Source organism: Artibeus jamaicensis, unplaced genomic scaffold (genome assembly GCF_021234435.1).
Source record: "Artibeus jamaicensis isolate MK-2021 breed Jamaican fruit bat unplaced genomic scaffold, CSHL_Jam_final contig_685, whole genome shotgun sequence".
Classification (NCBI taxonomy): domain Eukaryota; kingdom Metazoa; phylum Chordata; class Mammalia; order Chiroptera; family Phyllostomidae; genus Artibeus; species Artibeus jamaicensis.
Window position 1 is genome coordinate 18,511,808 of NW_026521924.1, and position 15,343 is coordinate 18,527,150.

General features: G+C 41.5%; 1 protein-coding gene across 1 annotated transcript in view; it reads left to right on the forward strand.

The window, feature by feature from the left end:
- The first annotated feature begins 14,188 nt into the window (after nt 1-14,188).
- Nucleotides 14,189-15,343, forward strand: part of CNBD2 (cyclic nucleotide binding domain containing 2) — a 47,390-nt gene continuing 46,235 nt past the window's right edge. The window contains exon 1 of the mRNA XM_037164461.2: nt 14,189-14,239. Within this exon, the coding sequence (XP_037020356.2) occupies nt 14,189-14,239 (51 nt within the window). The remainder of the gene's footprint in view (nt 14,240-15,343) is intronic.

The following is a 15,343-nucleotide window of genomic DNA, read 5'->3' on the forward strand; positions in this document are numbered from 1 at the left end:
GCTTCCTTGGGATGGTGGCTCCTCCCAGCACGGGTTCTAGCAGGAGTCGGAGTTGGTGGATGGGGAGGAGTCGGAGGAGGGGCCGGAGTCCAGAGAGGTTCTTATCCGCGAAGGTCGCGTCAGCTCGAAGGTGACTGGTGCTAGCCTGCTCCAACTTGCGGGTCTGTTCTCTAGATACTGGTGAGGATGTTATTGAGTCCCGGGGTCTGACGCCCGACCCCGGCCCTCGGCGGGACGGCGGGCGAATGCGGAGGCAGGGCTCGACTGGAGAACATAACGTGTGTAAGATCCTCAGGAATCAGTAAAACTAGCCCTTCCCATGTCACAAACTAACTCTTTGCCATTATTATTTCTTGCGTCTCCTCTGAAACCGAGGGACAGGTGGTTCTGTGGGTTGGGCTTTTCACATTAGGATTAGTAAATACACTAAATGAGTTGCTACTTATGGTGGTCACTAGCACATGTGCTTACCAAGCCCTTGAAAGGTGTCTAATTAGGACTGAGAGGTACTGTAATCTAAAATAAAAAAGAACTTAGTGTGAAAAAATAATGAAAAGTATCTCAATAATTTTTAAATTATTTCTTGGAATGAAAATAGTTTGCATATATTGGGTCAAATAAAATATATGATTAGACTTAATTTTGGAACCAGAAAAGTCTGCTCCTGCTCCCTGACACTACCAGAATCAGTAAGTAGAGACAAGGATTGAATCTACTTAGGTGCTTTATGCAGATGCTGGCAATAGATCTTAACATTTCAACTCAAGCCAACCTTTTTATAAGGAGAAGGGTAGGTAAAGGGGTTTGGGGAAAAGGTTAATCGGTTTGAGTCTGAGTATTTCTTTATTTGTTGATCAACAATTCTTTATCTGTCCCAACATTCCCTCCCTCTGGAGCACAGTGGCTCAGATACCATCTACCTCTCTTGCAGATCCCCTGGGCACAAAGGTTGAATTGCTGGTCCACCTCCAGGATTCGTGTAGGTCACACATTCCAGTTCCTGGAGTAATATCTTTAAGCCTATCAACTATGACTGGAACAAAAATCTTTAACTCCCGATTTTCCCTATCAATTTCACTTGTGTCATTTTACGGTACTTTTTAAATGTGGCTGCTAGAAAGCTTTAAATTACATATATGGTTTACATTATTATTTTTTAAAAATATTTTATTTACTTATTTTTAGAGAGAGGGGAAGGGAAGGAGAAAGAGTGGGAGAGAAACATCAGTGTGTGGTTGCCTTTCATATGTCCCCTACTGGGGACCTGGCCTGCAACCCAGGCATATGCCCTGACTGGGAATCGAACGGCAACCCTTTGCTTCAGAGGCCCGTGCTCAATCCACTGAGCTACACCAGCCAGGGCTTACATTATTTTTTAAATTCAATGGCACTGTGCTATGGTAGGCTGCCTTGGTGGAATGAATCCCCATTGCAGGGTTTATTTGCCTTAGGTCAGAGTTGTTGAGAGATTTAAACTAATAAAACCCTCTGAAAGAAAGGGCTTTTAAAAATATTTGTTGTCTTCTTTAGATAAGTTGTTTGCTATCTCTGAGCTAGTTTTCTTCTCTGTAAATGTAGATATAATAGAATTTACCTCATAGAAGTTACGAGAATTCAGTGAGACGATGCAGATAAAAGCATGTAGCTCTGAGAGCCCTTCAGTAAGCGATGTATTCCATTCGACAGTTGACTTGAAACTGTAAAAGTCAGTGTTCAGTCTGCCTGTTGTGTCAGCCTATCAAGTAAGGCTAAAATCTTTAACTCCTGAGTTCTCCTATCATTCCCCCCCCCCGTTAGTTTTTAATTATCTTATTTCGATAAGATTACTTTACAAACTAAAACAATGTAAGATACCTTAGTTGGGTGTTGCAATTCTTCAAACAGTATTAGTGCAGTTGACAGTATTTGCACATTTTCCAGCTAGGACCAATTCCCATATTTAAAGAAAACTTGTCCCCACCCTTTAGAATTACCATAGGTCCCCAATTATCTTTCCAGGGGAGTACAAACACCTATAAGACATAAAATAAAGTGTCTATGCTTGACTTATGCTTGACATAGGTTCCAGTCCACTTTTCTTCTAGTTGGCTTCTGGGGACCTGTCTTCCAAGTCTTGAGTAGCATCTTACATCCAGGCTCAAAGGAGTGTGAGGGAGAGGTCTCTAATACAGCTAAGGTCATTAATCACAGCTAAGGTCTGACTTAAATGTTGTACATAGTTATTTACCTTCACTTTTTGATCTACGTACATATCTCCCATCCCAATAATAACCTGAAATGGTCACCTGTACACAATTTCATAAGGACTCATTTGAATCCCATTTCAAGGAGCTGCCCTCATCCTGAGCAGGGCAATAGGTAATACTTGCTCCCGGTGGAGATTGAGTTTCTTGACATAGTATGACTACATTTCTCTTCCAGGTGTGATTCATCTCCTCTACCTTCCCAGAAGCCTGAGGTCTCTGTGCCATGTGGAGTCTCCGCTTGATTCCTAAAAATGTACTAATCATCCATGTAACTTCTGAAACAAAAGCATGTCTGTTACCACTCTGGATGCTGCTGGGTAGGCCAAATCAAGGAATTATTTCCTTCAGTAGGGCTTCTGTTACCTCCAAGGATTTCTCAGTTCCAGTAGGCCAACCCATCCTGAAAAGGTATCAAGAGAGACTCGCAAATATTTCCATCCTTGGACACTTGGCGTCTGGGTAGAGTCTACTTGCCAATTCTCAGACAGGCACTGCCCTTGGTATTGTTTCCTTTTTTCCTGATGGGGATCTGTCTTAGGATTGTTATTCTGACACACGTGGTTTTAGAAATTCTAGGACCTGTGTGCCATGGTTTAATATAAGTGATTCAAAACCCCAGCTCTTAGTTTCCTCCAAGTCTGCAGTCAAATATTCAGGGTCAAATTGTGAAAAGTTGAGGCCAGGTATCAAAGGCCTTATAAATGTTCCTTTAGCAGCCTTTTCTGCTGCTCCATCAACCAGATGGTTTCCTCTAGCCCCTTCAGTGTCCTCTTTCTGATGCCTGAGGCCATGCATAACTTCACCAGTAAAGGTACTGGGCAGCTTCTAATAATTATAAAATTTCTGCTACATGCTTAATTTTTATCGGAAGTTAATAGTCCTCTTTCCTTCCAGAGAGAACCGTGTACATGCAAAAATGAGGAAAGCATAACTTGAGTCAATATACACACTCTCATTTTGTGCAACAATTCCATTGTCGATGCAGTCAGTTCAGCTTTTTGAGCAGAGGTTCCCAGAAGTAAGGACTTGGTCTCTACTATTCCTTCAGAAGTCACAGCTGCATATCCAGCCTTTCCGTTTCCTTTGTCCATGTAACTGTTTCCATCTGCATACAGAGTCCAGTCTGCCTCTTCTAGAAGATGGTCCTGTAAATCAATTCTGCTAGAATAAACTTCATTAATTATTTCAGCACAGTCATGCCATAGCACGGCTGAGTCAGGCTCTGGGAGAAGGGAGGCAAGATTGAACTTAGAGTTTTGAATTGCTTGGTACCTTCTTCCAGCAGTGAGCCACAAATTTCCTTTTTTGCTCTGGCAGGCTCGACACTTGGTGGGGTACATAAATGGTGATAGGCTGTCCCAGAGAAAACTTTTTCAGCTTTTAAAAGCTCACAGGTGGCTGCTACAGCTCTGTAGTTCTTAAGCAGGCTGGCCACTCCTGGACAGTATGATCTAGTTTCTTTCACAAACCTAGTAAGACTCCTTCTACTAGGCTCAACAGGAACCCAAGAAACCTTACTGCTATTTGGCAAATCTGGGCCTTCTGTGCTGATACTTTATAGCCACAAGATGCCAAATGGTTCAAGGTGGCCATAGTATTAGTTAAATGATGCATTTACATATTGTAGCAGAATTCTTCCTTGTATTATTAGAACCATTTTTAAGTCATGGCTCAGGGTCTCCCCAAAACTCATGGGGGAGTACTTGAATCCTTGTGGTAAGATTGTCCAACAGTACTGAGTCTTGACCTGAGATTCCAGGTCCTGCCATTCAAAAGTAAACAATGGTTGAGAGTTTTGGTCAACCAGAATGCAAAAGAAAGCATTTTTAAAAAGATTTTATTTATTTACTTTTAGAGAGAGGGGAGGGGAAAAGAGGGAGAAAGAGAGAGAGAGAAACATCAATGTGTGAGAGAGATATCAGTCAGTTGCCTCTTGCACACCCCTAACTGGGGGCTCGGCCCACAACTCAGGCATGTGCCCTGACTGGGAATCAAACCAGCAACCTTTCAGTTCTCAGACAAGTGCTCAATCCACTGAGCCACACCAGCCAGGGCAAGAAAGTATCTTTTAAGTCTAATATTGAATACTGGAGGCTGTCCCCAGGTATACTGTTCTGTACAGTATCATTTATGGCCCTTAAATCTTGTCCTGTACAGGGAATGACAGGGCTGAAAGAGTCCATATTCCTAAAACTTACAAATTATTGAGCATATTTCTATGAGGGTCTTCTTTTGCGAGGGATACTGCCTCTTATGAGGAGTCTCTGCCTTCCCTGGCCTTCCAGCAGCCCACACGATGGGGTTTATCTGGTTCTCAATTTCCTCTGGCCAGAATTGCTTTCCTCCTCCCCACAGTTTCATAAGAAACTGCTGGGTGTGCTCTGGAGGGACCTGTAGGTGGAGCTGTTGTTCTTCTGGATAGAAAGTGATTTGAGCATGGAGTTTTGACAACAAATCCCTTTGCAGAAGAGAAAAAGCTCTATCTCCCACAGCAATTCTAATATCTTCAAGAAAAATTGGCTTTTAGGGATTCCAGAAATTCCAGTTACAGTTCAGCTAGAGCTCTATTGACCATGTAATATGTCACTCTGGTATCAGAGTATCTGGTGTCTGGTATTTGTCCCCCACACTGATAGTTTTACCTGAATTCTCAGACTTTAACTTCCTTTTCCCTCACTTGGGGCACTCATTTTTCCAGTGCCCTTTTCCCTTGCAACATGGTTGTCCTGCCCCAGAAGGGGCTTATGCTCCACTAAATTTGGTTCCCTGACAGGTTTGGGATGGAGAGACCAATTCAGGCTCAAATCCTTCCCCTCCCTCAGCCAAGTAGGGAGGAGGGTCTCCAGGGCAGGAGGGGCAGTGGGAGCCCTGGCCATGCTTGCAGCAGCCATCCTGATCTTCCTGGTCTCTCTCTTCTGAGCCTCTGCTCTCTGCCACAGGCAGATTCTTTTTTTCCCTCCGGACTATTCCCATTTCCCTGGTCTTTGACAAAACAACTTGAATTGCAGTATAGTATAGTAGCTTGAAGACCCATTGGTGACCAGCATCCTCCTGTGTCCTGATTAATAATCAAGCAGTATTACAATTTAAAAAAATAATTTTCTTAGATTATTAAGCATAGGTCGACCAATCAACCAGAATTTGCCCCAAGTGGCTATTTCCTGGAATGGAGTCTCCCCCTCTCCACCATTCTACCAGACAGAGCCCAGTAATATCACACAAATCAGAGGGCACCTCAATTAAACCAGAAGATAACTTTTCATCAGACAGATCTCTGTAATATAGCAGACAGACTTTGTAAACCAGAAGGTACCTTTAGCCAGACAGAGCTCTGTAAACCAGAGGCACCTTAATTAACTCAGGACTATAATCCTGAACAAGAAAGTACAGTGATTCCGTTGAAAGGGAAGGCACTGTGGGGTGGTCAAGACTTTCCTTGAGTCCCCAAGTGAAATCACTGGGCATCTGCTAGGGAGTCTCCAAATCTGCACCTGGGGCCCCTAGTCCAGGCAGCCAAGCAGGGCTCCCTGCCAAATACCCAAACTTACTGTGAGTCCTGAAGTCTGTCCCACCAGTCACCAGAAGACTCACAAATATGTTTTGTTATCTCCATTTTATGTCTAGGGAAATTGAAGCCCAGAGAGAAACAGGTGCCCCATATGAAAGGTTCGTATGACACTTGCAGTCCCTTTGAGCTCTGTGCAGAATGAGTGAGCCTGTTTAACAACCCTCAACACACCAGTGGCCCTGATATAGAACTTGCCCCCCTGCATAGGATGTTCTCTCTTAAATGGGTAGAAGTGGATCTTTGCAGAACATATTCCAGAGCCTGAAAACCTTGAAGATCATCACAATGGGTCTTTAATGTTTTTTTAGTTACTGCCATGTAGAAATTGGGAGATTTCATGTGCAATCTGGATTTCCAGATTTTTTTTAAAAAAGTGAATAAGCTGTCCACACTGGACCCACCACATCCCCGCTAGTCAAAAGTCAGCTCCAGTCTTTTTCCTTTAGACAAGATACTTTGTCCCAGTTGGCCCCAATCCCCACCACTCCCTGTTATTCCCTGAAATACTGTAGAATGTTGGTTGCATTTACAATACTATTGCTCTCACTTTGATTTCCTTGAAGCCGATAATTTTCCTCTATTTTCTTTTCAGAGGTGGGAAAGCAGGGGCCCAGAGTTTGTTATAACTACTAGCTTCAAACCTTTATTTCCTCTCCCTGGCCTCTTGGGAGTTGGGTTTGCTGCCTGAGTGAACCGACAGTCCTATCATTCCCTGTGTGGTAACAGGCAGTCAGCGTCCAGGGCTAAGGGAGCACACCAGACCCCACTGCAAGGGTGAGGGGTCATTGAAGGCCTCACTGGGGAGGGAACCTTTAAACTGAGACTCAAGAAGAAAAAGGGTGAATGGAGTTGGGCATTCCAGGTAGAAAGCACTGTCTATACCTTGGGTACAGTGTGAATGGGGGCAAAACTTTGTGGAAAGTGCAGGAAAGACAAGGGAGTGGTTGAGGTGTGGGGAGGGAATGGGAGCTGAGGGTGAAAGGTCAATTGGAGGTTAAATCATACAGAGCTTAGAATTCCATGTTGAAAAATCGAATCCTTTTGTCTCAGGAAAGAGAATGAACTCTGTGATATTTGGAGTCATGGAATATTAGATCTCCAGTTCATTTCTGAATCTGTATTAGAAGCATAGAGTATTAGAGATGGAAGATCTTGAAGAGCTGTTAGAATTGTGGAATGTTAGAATGAAAGGGGCCTTAGGGATTAAATCCAAAAAGTGGATTCAGTTGTTCTAAACTCTTTATGGGTCAGTAAGCCCCTGTAATCTTAAAAAATCCTTCGGAAGAAGGATGATGAGTGATGAACTTAAATACTTTTGCATACTGTTTTAGGTAATTTCCAGGTATCCTGGAACCCACCCAGAGTGTGACTAATATTTCACTGTATGTAACACCACATTTTGTTTATCCATTCATTTATTGATGGGCATTTGTGCTGTTTGCACCTCTTAGCTATCAAGAATAATGCTGCTGTGAACATTGGTGTACAGATTTCTCTCAGGTCCCTGCAGTCAATGCTTATGGATGTATACCCAGAAGTGGAACTGCTGGATCATGTCCTAATTCTATGTTTTCTTTTTTGAGGAACCACATACTGTTTTCCACAGCAGCACCACCATTTTAAATTCCCACCGACAAGGCACCAGGCTTCCAATTTCTCCATGTCCTCTTCAACCCTGTTTCTTTTGTATTTTTTAAATGTGAGCTATTAAATAGACGAAAGGCAACCATACATTGATGTTTCTCTCCCTCTCTCCTTCCCTTCCCCCTTAAAGATAAATAAATAAATGTGAGCTATTAAATAGAAAAATTTAAGATGTTACCAATGGACAAGAAATTTAGATTTTCAACAGATTTAGTGATCCTGTAGTTTCCTTTATATGCACCATACATTCTGGGCATCAGTCCAGGGGGCCAGCTGTGCTCGTGGTAAAGAGGAAGTGGGTTCAGCTAATGAGATGCTTAGGCAAAAAGCCTCCAAGATGTTCCATTTTCTATATTTTTATATTTAATACAAAGTCTAAGAAGTTTGCTCTGGTCTTTGTACAGACTTTACTAACTTCATTTGGGAACCTATTTTATCAAATGTGTTTGATCTTGGAGTGAGGATCTGGGTTTTTTTGATGTTTTGATGAGCTGCAGATAACTGGACTGATGTGCTCAGTGTAGCTGGATTGTGTTTGTAATTAACCCAGTGATTAGTAATTCTCATTCCTGATAAACCAGTGTGCAGTTTGGAAGCCTAGATAGTCCGTATCCTTTTGTCTTTTTCTCTTTTCACTGATTTCTATTCAGATGCAATTCTGCTAGCTCCCATTTAATTTTCAATGAACCTGTTTTTATGTAGCACTCTACCAGTAGCTCTGTGTTCCTTATTGCATTACACCAATTTTATTTTATTACTTAAAAAGTTGATTCATCTCCTGAATAGGTTATGTATATATAAATTATATATTCTTATATATGAATAGGTTATATATATATAACTCAAGAGTCAAAAAAGAGTAATTGTTATACATTTTCATCCTTTTTTTTCCAGTCTTGATTATTATTATTAATTCCCTTTCTATCTTTAAGTATGCTTACACATCTATTTCTTTATCAGGGTTAAAAGGTGTCTTAAGATCTACAGTTCTTAAAAGTTCTCATCACAAAAAAAGTTTCTAACTAAGTAAAGTGATGGATATTAAGCAAATTTATTGCGGCAGTCACTTCACAGTATATACATATATCAAATCATTATGGTGCACACCTTAAACTAATACAATTAGATTGCAATGAAACCAGAAAGAAAAGATTTATAGCTATGAAAGTCAAAGAAAGCCATGTATGTATGTTACCTCACATCCCTGTAATATCTCCATACTTGTTAGCTATATTATTTGCTGGTTCCTTTTTAATTGTTCATTTTCAACTCCTTCACTTGCTTTTTGCAACCCTATCCTCTGTATTCAGCAAGGCTAGCTTCCTTTTTGATGTTTTAGAGATGATCTTCACTTCTGAGATTTTTTTTAAAACACTTCTTTCCTGAGCTCTGCCAATACTATTTCCTCCAGTTGTCTCCTCATCTCTTCTTTGAACTGTGGCATCTTTGCTTTGATCTTCTGTTTTAAAATTCACTCAGCCCTCTGAGTTCTTTGTTGTTCATAATTATCATCTGTTTCATGTTAATTTTTTTTCTGGTGAGTGCCTTTCATCTGCCATTTGTTTTTCCTGTTCTCTGCCTCTCCCACTTTTGGAGTAATATATTTATATAGGTCTGGTGCTATTTATTTTTTACTATAACTCCCCTTTAAGTGCAGAGAGTGCATTCCCCAGTTATGGGTAAGCAAGTTAAATTTTAATAATAGTTTAACCAAAACATCATGCAGATCAATAAAGCAGCCTCAAGCTCAGTTTGGCCCCTGGGTGGCTAGTCTGTGGCCTCTGCTAGCCCAATTGCACTTCCGGCCACACCTCCCGGCCACCTCACATTCTAGCCACATTTCATGCTCCCTAAACAGGCCCCGCCCTTTCTTCATATATGTTTATAGCTATCATAGTGAGACTTTGCCCTAAGGCTGCAGTTACATTTTTCTTCTCCATCATATTGTGAACTCTTTATGAACAGAGACCAGGTCTTGTTCATCTTTCCCAGCTTTATATGCAATTAAATGAATGCTCAGTGAATGTTTTTGTTACATAACTCTTATAATTAACAAAACAATAATGATCTTATCTTTAAAAGAAATTACCATATTTTTCAAATTATAAGACACACTATCCCCCAAGAGTTGGGTGGGAAATGGGGGTGCATCTTATAGTCTGAATATAGCTTACCTGGCTCACTGTGGGGGTGGGTGGTGGCTTATGTTATTTGTGTTATTAAATATTTTACCACATTTTTTGCTTCAAAAAGTGTTTCCCTATTTTTCTTCTCTAAAACCTAGGTGCGTCTTATGGTCTGGTGTGTCTTACAGTCCGAAAAATTCTGTATTTGTGGAATTAACTCTAACTTTATTTTATAAGGAGGAAAATGAGGCTCCATGTGGTTAAGTGATTTACCCAAGATCACACAGGAATCGGAGCAGTACTCCTGATGTTCGACTCTGTAACAATTCAATTGTAAGAATAGGAACTGGGAGAGAAATGGCACTTCCTTAATTTTTAGAACTGACTTTAATATCTGATTGTGTCCCCAGCCTGCTTCCTAGCAGAAAACTTAATCACTTACTTTTATGCATTCACTGGTTGATTCTTGTATGTGTCTTGACAGGGAATCAAACCTGTAGCCTTGGTGTATAGGGACAATGCTCTAACCAACTGAGTTATGAGACCAGAGCCAGACAACTCAATTTAGATGTCTTTAGGTAAGTGGAGATCCAATCCAGTAATTCTCAGGGAATGTAATTTTAGGTTTATTGACTCATTTTAAGTCAGAGCTCTCTAAACTTCCTGCCTCTTCTTCCCCAACACTGATCTAATTCTCGGGGAAATTATGCAATCACAGCTGGCAGTAGGTGAGGCCAGCACTGTCTACTTATGGAGTCTTGTCATGTTCTTGGGCTTACTTATTGACGTCCTCTGATAACCCTTGTTAGTCTGTCTTATCCATGTCACTTGGATCCTCAGGTAACTCAGAAAACTGGTGGGACCTCCCCCTGTCTATAGCCACCTCCCACCATTTCTCTCACTTTCCCTTTGCCCAGTAGTTTCTCTCAGAAACCCCCTAAACTTTTATAGGGGATCTTCTTGTATTTTCTTTAAGACCAGGTCTGGTAGGGGAGGCAAAAACTCCATATTGTTCTTTCTCTCTTTTTATTAAAATACGTTTTATTGATTATGCTATTACAGTTGTCCCAATTTTTCCCCTTTTGCTGCCTTTCACCCAGTACCACCCATTCCTTTTGGCAGTCCCCCCAACCTTAGTTCATGTCCATGGGTCATGCATATAGTTTCTTTGGCTACTCTGTTTCATATACTGTTCTTTACATCCCCCTGCCTATTCTGTACCTACCAGTTCATATTTCTTAGTCCTTGCACTTTTCCCACATTTCCCCACTTCCCACTCCCAACTGGTAACCATCCAAATGAACCATATCTATGATTCTGTTTCTGTTCTACTTGTTGGCTTAGTTTGTTTTTTTAGATTCAGTTGTTGATAGTTGTGAATTTATTGCCATTTTAATGTTCATTGTTTTGATCATCTTTTTTTTCTTAAATAAGTTCCTTGATATTTCATATAATAATGGCTTGATGATGATGAACTCCTTTAGCTTTACCTTGTCTGGGAAGTACTTTATCTGCCCTTCAATTCTAAATAATAGCTTTGCTGGATAGAGAGATCTAGGTTTTAGGTCCTTGCTTTTCATCACTTTGAATACTTCTTGCCAGTCCCTTCTAGCCTGCAGTTTCTTCTGAGAAATCAGCTGTTAGTCTTATGGGAACTCCTTTGTAGGTAACTATGTAACTATCTGCTCTTCTCTTGCTGCTTTTGAGATTCTCTCTTTATACTTAACTTTTAGCATTTTAATTATGATGTGTCTTGGTGTGGCCCTCTTTGCATCCATCTTATTTGGGACTCTCTGTGCTTCCTGCACTTGTATGTCTATTTCATTCACCAAATTAGGGAAGTTTTGTTTCATTATTTTTTCAAATAAGTTTTCAATTTCTTGCCCTTTCCCCTCTCCTTCTGGCATCCCCTATGATTTGAATGTTGGTGCATTTGAAGTTGTGCCAGAGGCTCCTTACCCTATCCTTGTTTTTTGGATTATTTTTTTCTTGTTGTTCCGACTGAACTTTTTTTCTTCCTTGTGTTCCAAATCATTGATTTTTTTTAAGATTTTTATTTATTTATCTTTAGAGGGGAAGGGAAGGAGAGAGGAGGAGAAACATCAATGTATGGTTGCCTTTCATGCGTCCCCTGCTGGGAACTGGCTTGCAGGGAACTGGCCTGCAACCCAGGCATGTGCCCTGACTGGGAATCAAACCGCGATTGTCTGGTTTGCAGGCCCGCACTCAATCCACTGAGCTACACCAGCCAGGGCCAAATCATTGATTTGATTCTCTGCTTCATCCACCCCATTATTGATTCCCTATAAACTTTTCTTTATTTCACTTAGTGTAACCTTTATTTCTGCCTGGGCCTTTTTTATGCTCTTGAAGTACCCAATGAGTTCCTTGAACATCCTAATAATCAGTGTTTCAAACTCTGTATCTGACAGATTGCTTATCTTCATTTTGTTTAGTTCTTTTTCTAGAGTTTTGTTTTGTTCTTTTATTTGGTCCATATTTCTTTGTCTTCTGATTTTGGTAGCCTCCCTGTGTTTGTTTCTATGTATTAGGTAGAGCCGCTTTGACTCCCTGTCTTAGTAGTGTGGCCTAATGTAGAAAAGCACACCCATAAGTTGGATGGGGCAGAGCCTTAGGTAATTGCCAGGGTAGAGCAACCCTGTGAACTAGGTTAATGGAATGTCATATATGGTGCAGTCGCTCTGTGACTCTGTGTGGAGCAAGGCTCAGAAAAGGGACGATGCCACTGCCTGGCCTCTGGAGTTTTGTCTGGGAAGAAACTCTCCACTGGAATTCACCCTGATGCCAGACACTTCAGTTTCTCCCTGAATGCCACTGGTGCCCTTCATGCTGCTTACCTGGTGCTGGAGCCCAGGGGAAGTGAGTCTGCATAAGTCCTAAGTCCATTGCGGGCTCTTTAAGAGGAGATGCCTGAGAATACTGCAGTTTCTTCCTCTGCCCCAGATCCCACTAATTTTTACAGCCAGAAGTTATGGGGACTTACCTTCCTGGCGCTGGAACCCTGGGCTGGGTGGTCTGGTGTGGGGCTGGGATCTCACTCATCCCCAAGATATCCCTCCCAATTTTTATCCATCACCTGTGGGTGTGGAATCACCCATTACCTGTCTGTGTCTCCGCATCTCCATGTTTCTTCCCCTCCTACCTGTCTGAATAAATGTGACTTCTTTAATTCCTTGGTGGTCAGGATTTTATACAGCTAGATTTTCTGATGATTCTCGGTGATAGTTATTGTATAGTTTAGTTGTAATTTTTGCTGTGGTTGTGCAAGTAGGTGAACCATGTTTACCTCCACCTCCACCTTGACCAAGTGCTCCCCTCTTTCTTTCTTTCTGAAATATTTTCTTCCTTTCTCTCTGAGTCTTTTGCATCTTTTCTCCAGATAAGGGGGAAAAAGCCAGTTCTATCTCTTTTTGCCTCTGTAAGTGGTTTGTGTCTCACATCAGGAATGGTGACCTGTGAATTTAGTAATTCAGAGCCTGGGTCTTTGTTCCAAGCTGTCCTGCTGTTTTCACTGTGTTTAGTGCCCTTACATGGCACTAAACTGACTGGTTGTCAGTTGGGGGAGAGTTCTCCCATAGGCATACTTAAATAGGAATGGCAAATCAGGCTTACCTGAAGTCACAGTTACTCACTGTAGTCTTATTTTTTCTAAATTAAAAAAAGGTATTGATTTTAGAGAGAATAAGGGAGAGAAAGAAACATCAATTTTGTTGTTTCACCCATCCATGCATTCATTGGTTGCTTCTTGTGTGGGCCCTGACTGGGGAGTGAACCCACAACCTTGGTTTATCGGAATGATGCTCTAACCAACTGAGCTCCCCAGCCAGGGCTCACTGAGGATTCTTTTTTTATTGTTGTTGTTATTGTTGTTCCATTATAGTTGTCTCCATTTTCCCACCACCACTTCACTGAAGATTCTTATACAAGAGCAAATTGGGATTATCAACTTTAATCTATTAGAAAAACGGTACTTTAGACCCTATATTCTCTACTTTCGAAAGGACCCCAGAACTTAGTCACCAAGTTCCTTTCAACATTCAGATCCCACTTGGTGGATGACTTCCAATTATCTGAGTGCCCCTGATTTACTGATTTTACAAGATGTATAAGACAGTGACATATACCTACATTTCAGAGTGTCCAAGTTCTAAGCCAGGCTGAGGTGTTGGATGCCCCAGGCCCCAGCCCAGGAGCCTTCTACTTTGTTTTTTATGGCCCCATGGCTCTGGCTGTCATTTAGCCACTGAGCCTCTGTCTTCTCATGTGGCATGGGCATGAGGTCTCTCGCCTTGTGGTAGTCATGAAGATTAAATAAGACAGTGCATATGAGTGTTCAATAAATGTTAGGCTATCAGATTTTGGTTCCTCTCTTCCTTCTAGAATCCTTCACTGTGACATAAGGAGATTCCGAGGATGAGATTCTCTCAGAACAAGGCTTACAGCAGCTGGGGAATGGAGAGGAGCACTTTCCTTGCCACTAAGGGAAACTATTTATTTCGAATATAATTGGATTCTTGGGGAAGGATCTGTGGTTCTACCCTTGAAAGGCAAAGGGGCTTGTGCCATCTGCCAAATCAGGAAGCATGAGGAGATTTAGGGAGTCTCGTTCCTGGAAGGTCCTGAAGAAGGAACTGGTAAGGAGTGTGAAGGGCCCTGGGAGGGAGGAGTAGAAGGTTGAACAGAGATGTATTTTGAGGAAGTGGGAGACAGGTGTAGGAGGTGGCCTTGGGGTGAACGTGGCTACCTTGTAGCTTTCAGAGTAATAGCATGTACACAAGGGAAAGAGTTCCAGATTAGGCTTTAGAAAGACTGAATTCTGAGCCCAGTACTATAGCTTACTACTCCCTTGACACTGGGAAACTCACAAACTACCCTCTGAGCCCGAGTCCTGCTCTGTGCCCACTCTTTCTACTGTTATGAGGTCAGAGAAAATAAGGCCCAGCAGCAGAGTAAAGTAAATCTTATGGATTTACAGGTTAATCTTATGGATTCTGGACCCAGACTGCCTGGGTTCAATTCCCTATCACCCGTTAGTCGCATGACTAATATTAGTATGAGGCAAGTTACTTGATGTACTATGCCTATTTTCTCTCTGCAAAAAGTTGTCGAGGATTAAATGAGTCAGTGCATATAAAGGGCTTAGAATAGTGCCCAACAACGGCAAATTGTTCTCCATAAGTATTAATTTGTATTAATAGAGGCATTCCCGATATTTACTTTAGATATATAATTTGTAAAGAAAATATTAGTTATAGGTGAAGCTCCTCACCATCCCACTCCCTTTCTCCTCACTGGTAACTACTTTCTTGAGGTTGATGTGTACCCTTCCTACCTATATATTTAAATTTTATTACGTATGTGTGTAAACATAGCAGTGAGAAGCATCCATAAGCAACTGTATAGTATATGGTACATTTTTAAAAATGGTATTCCACCATAGGTGGATGCCATATTCCACCTTTTTTCCACTCAAAATTATGTGTGAGCTTTATCAACTTTGACATACACAGCTAGGGCTGTGTTCAGTTCTGTGACTCTACTGATGCATTTCCCTACTGATGGAAACGCCGATTGCTTTCGGCCTTTCACTCTCAGTATGTACTGAGTATGACATACCATACTCAGTGCGGTATTCTCAGGTCTCTCTCCTTGTGCACATGTGTAAATTTCTCTACAGTGTATATGCAGGGTGCGTACGGTTCCTTGATCGTAAAGGACACACATCCTCAACTTTTAAA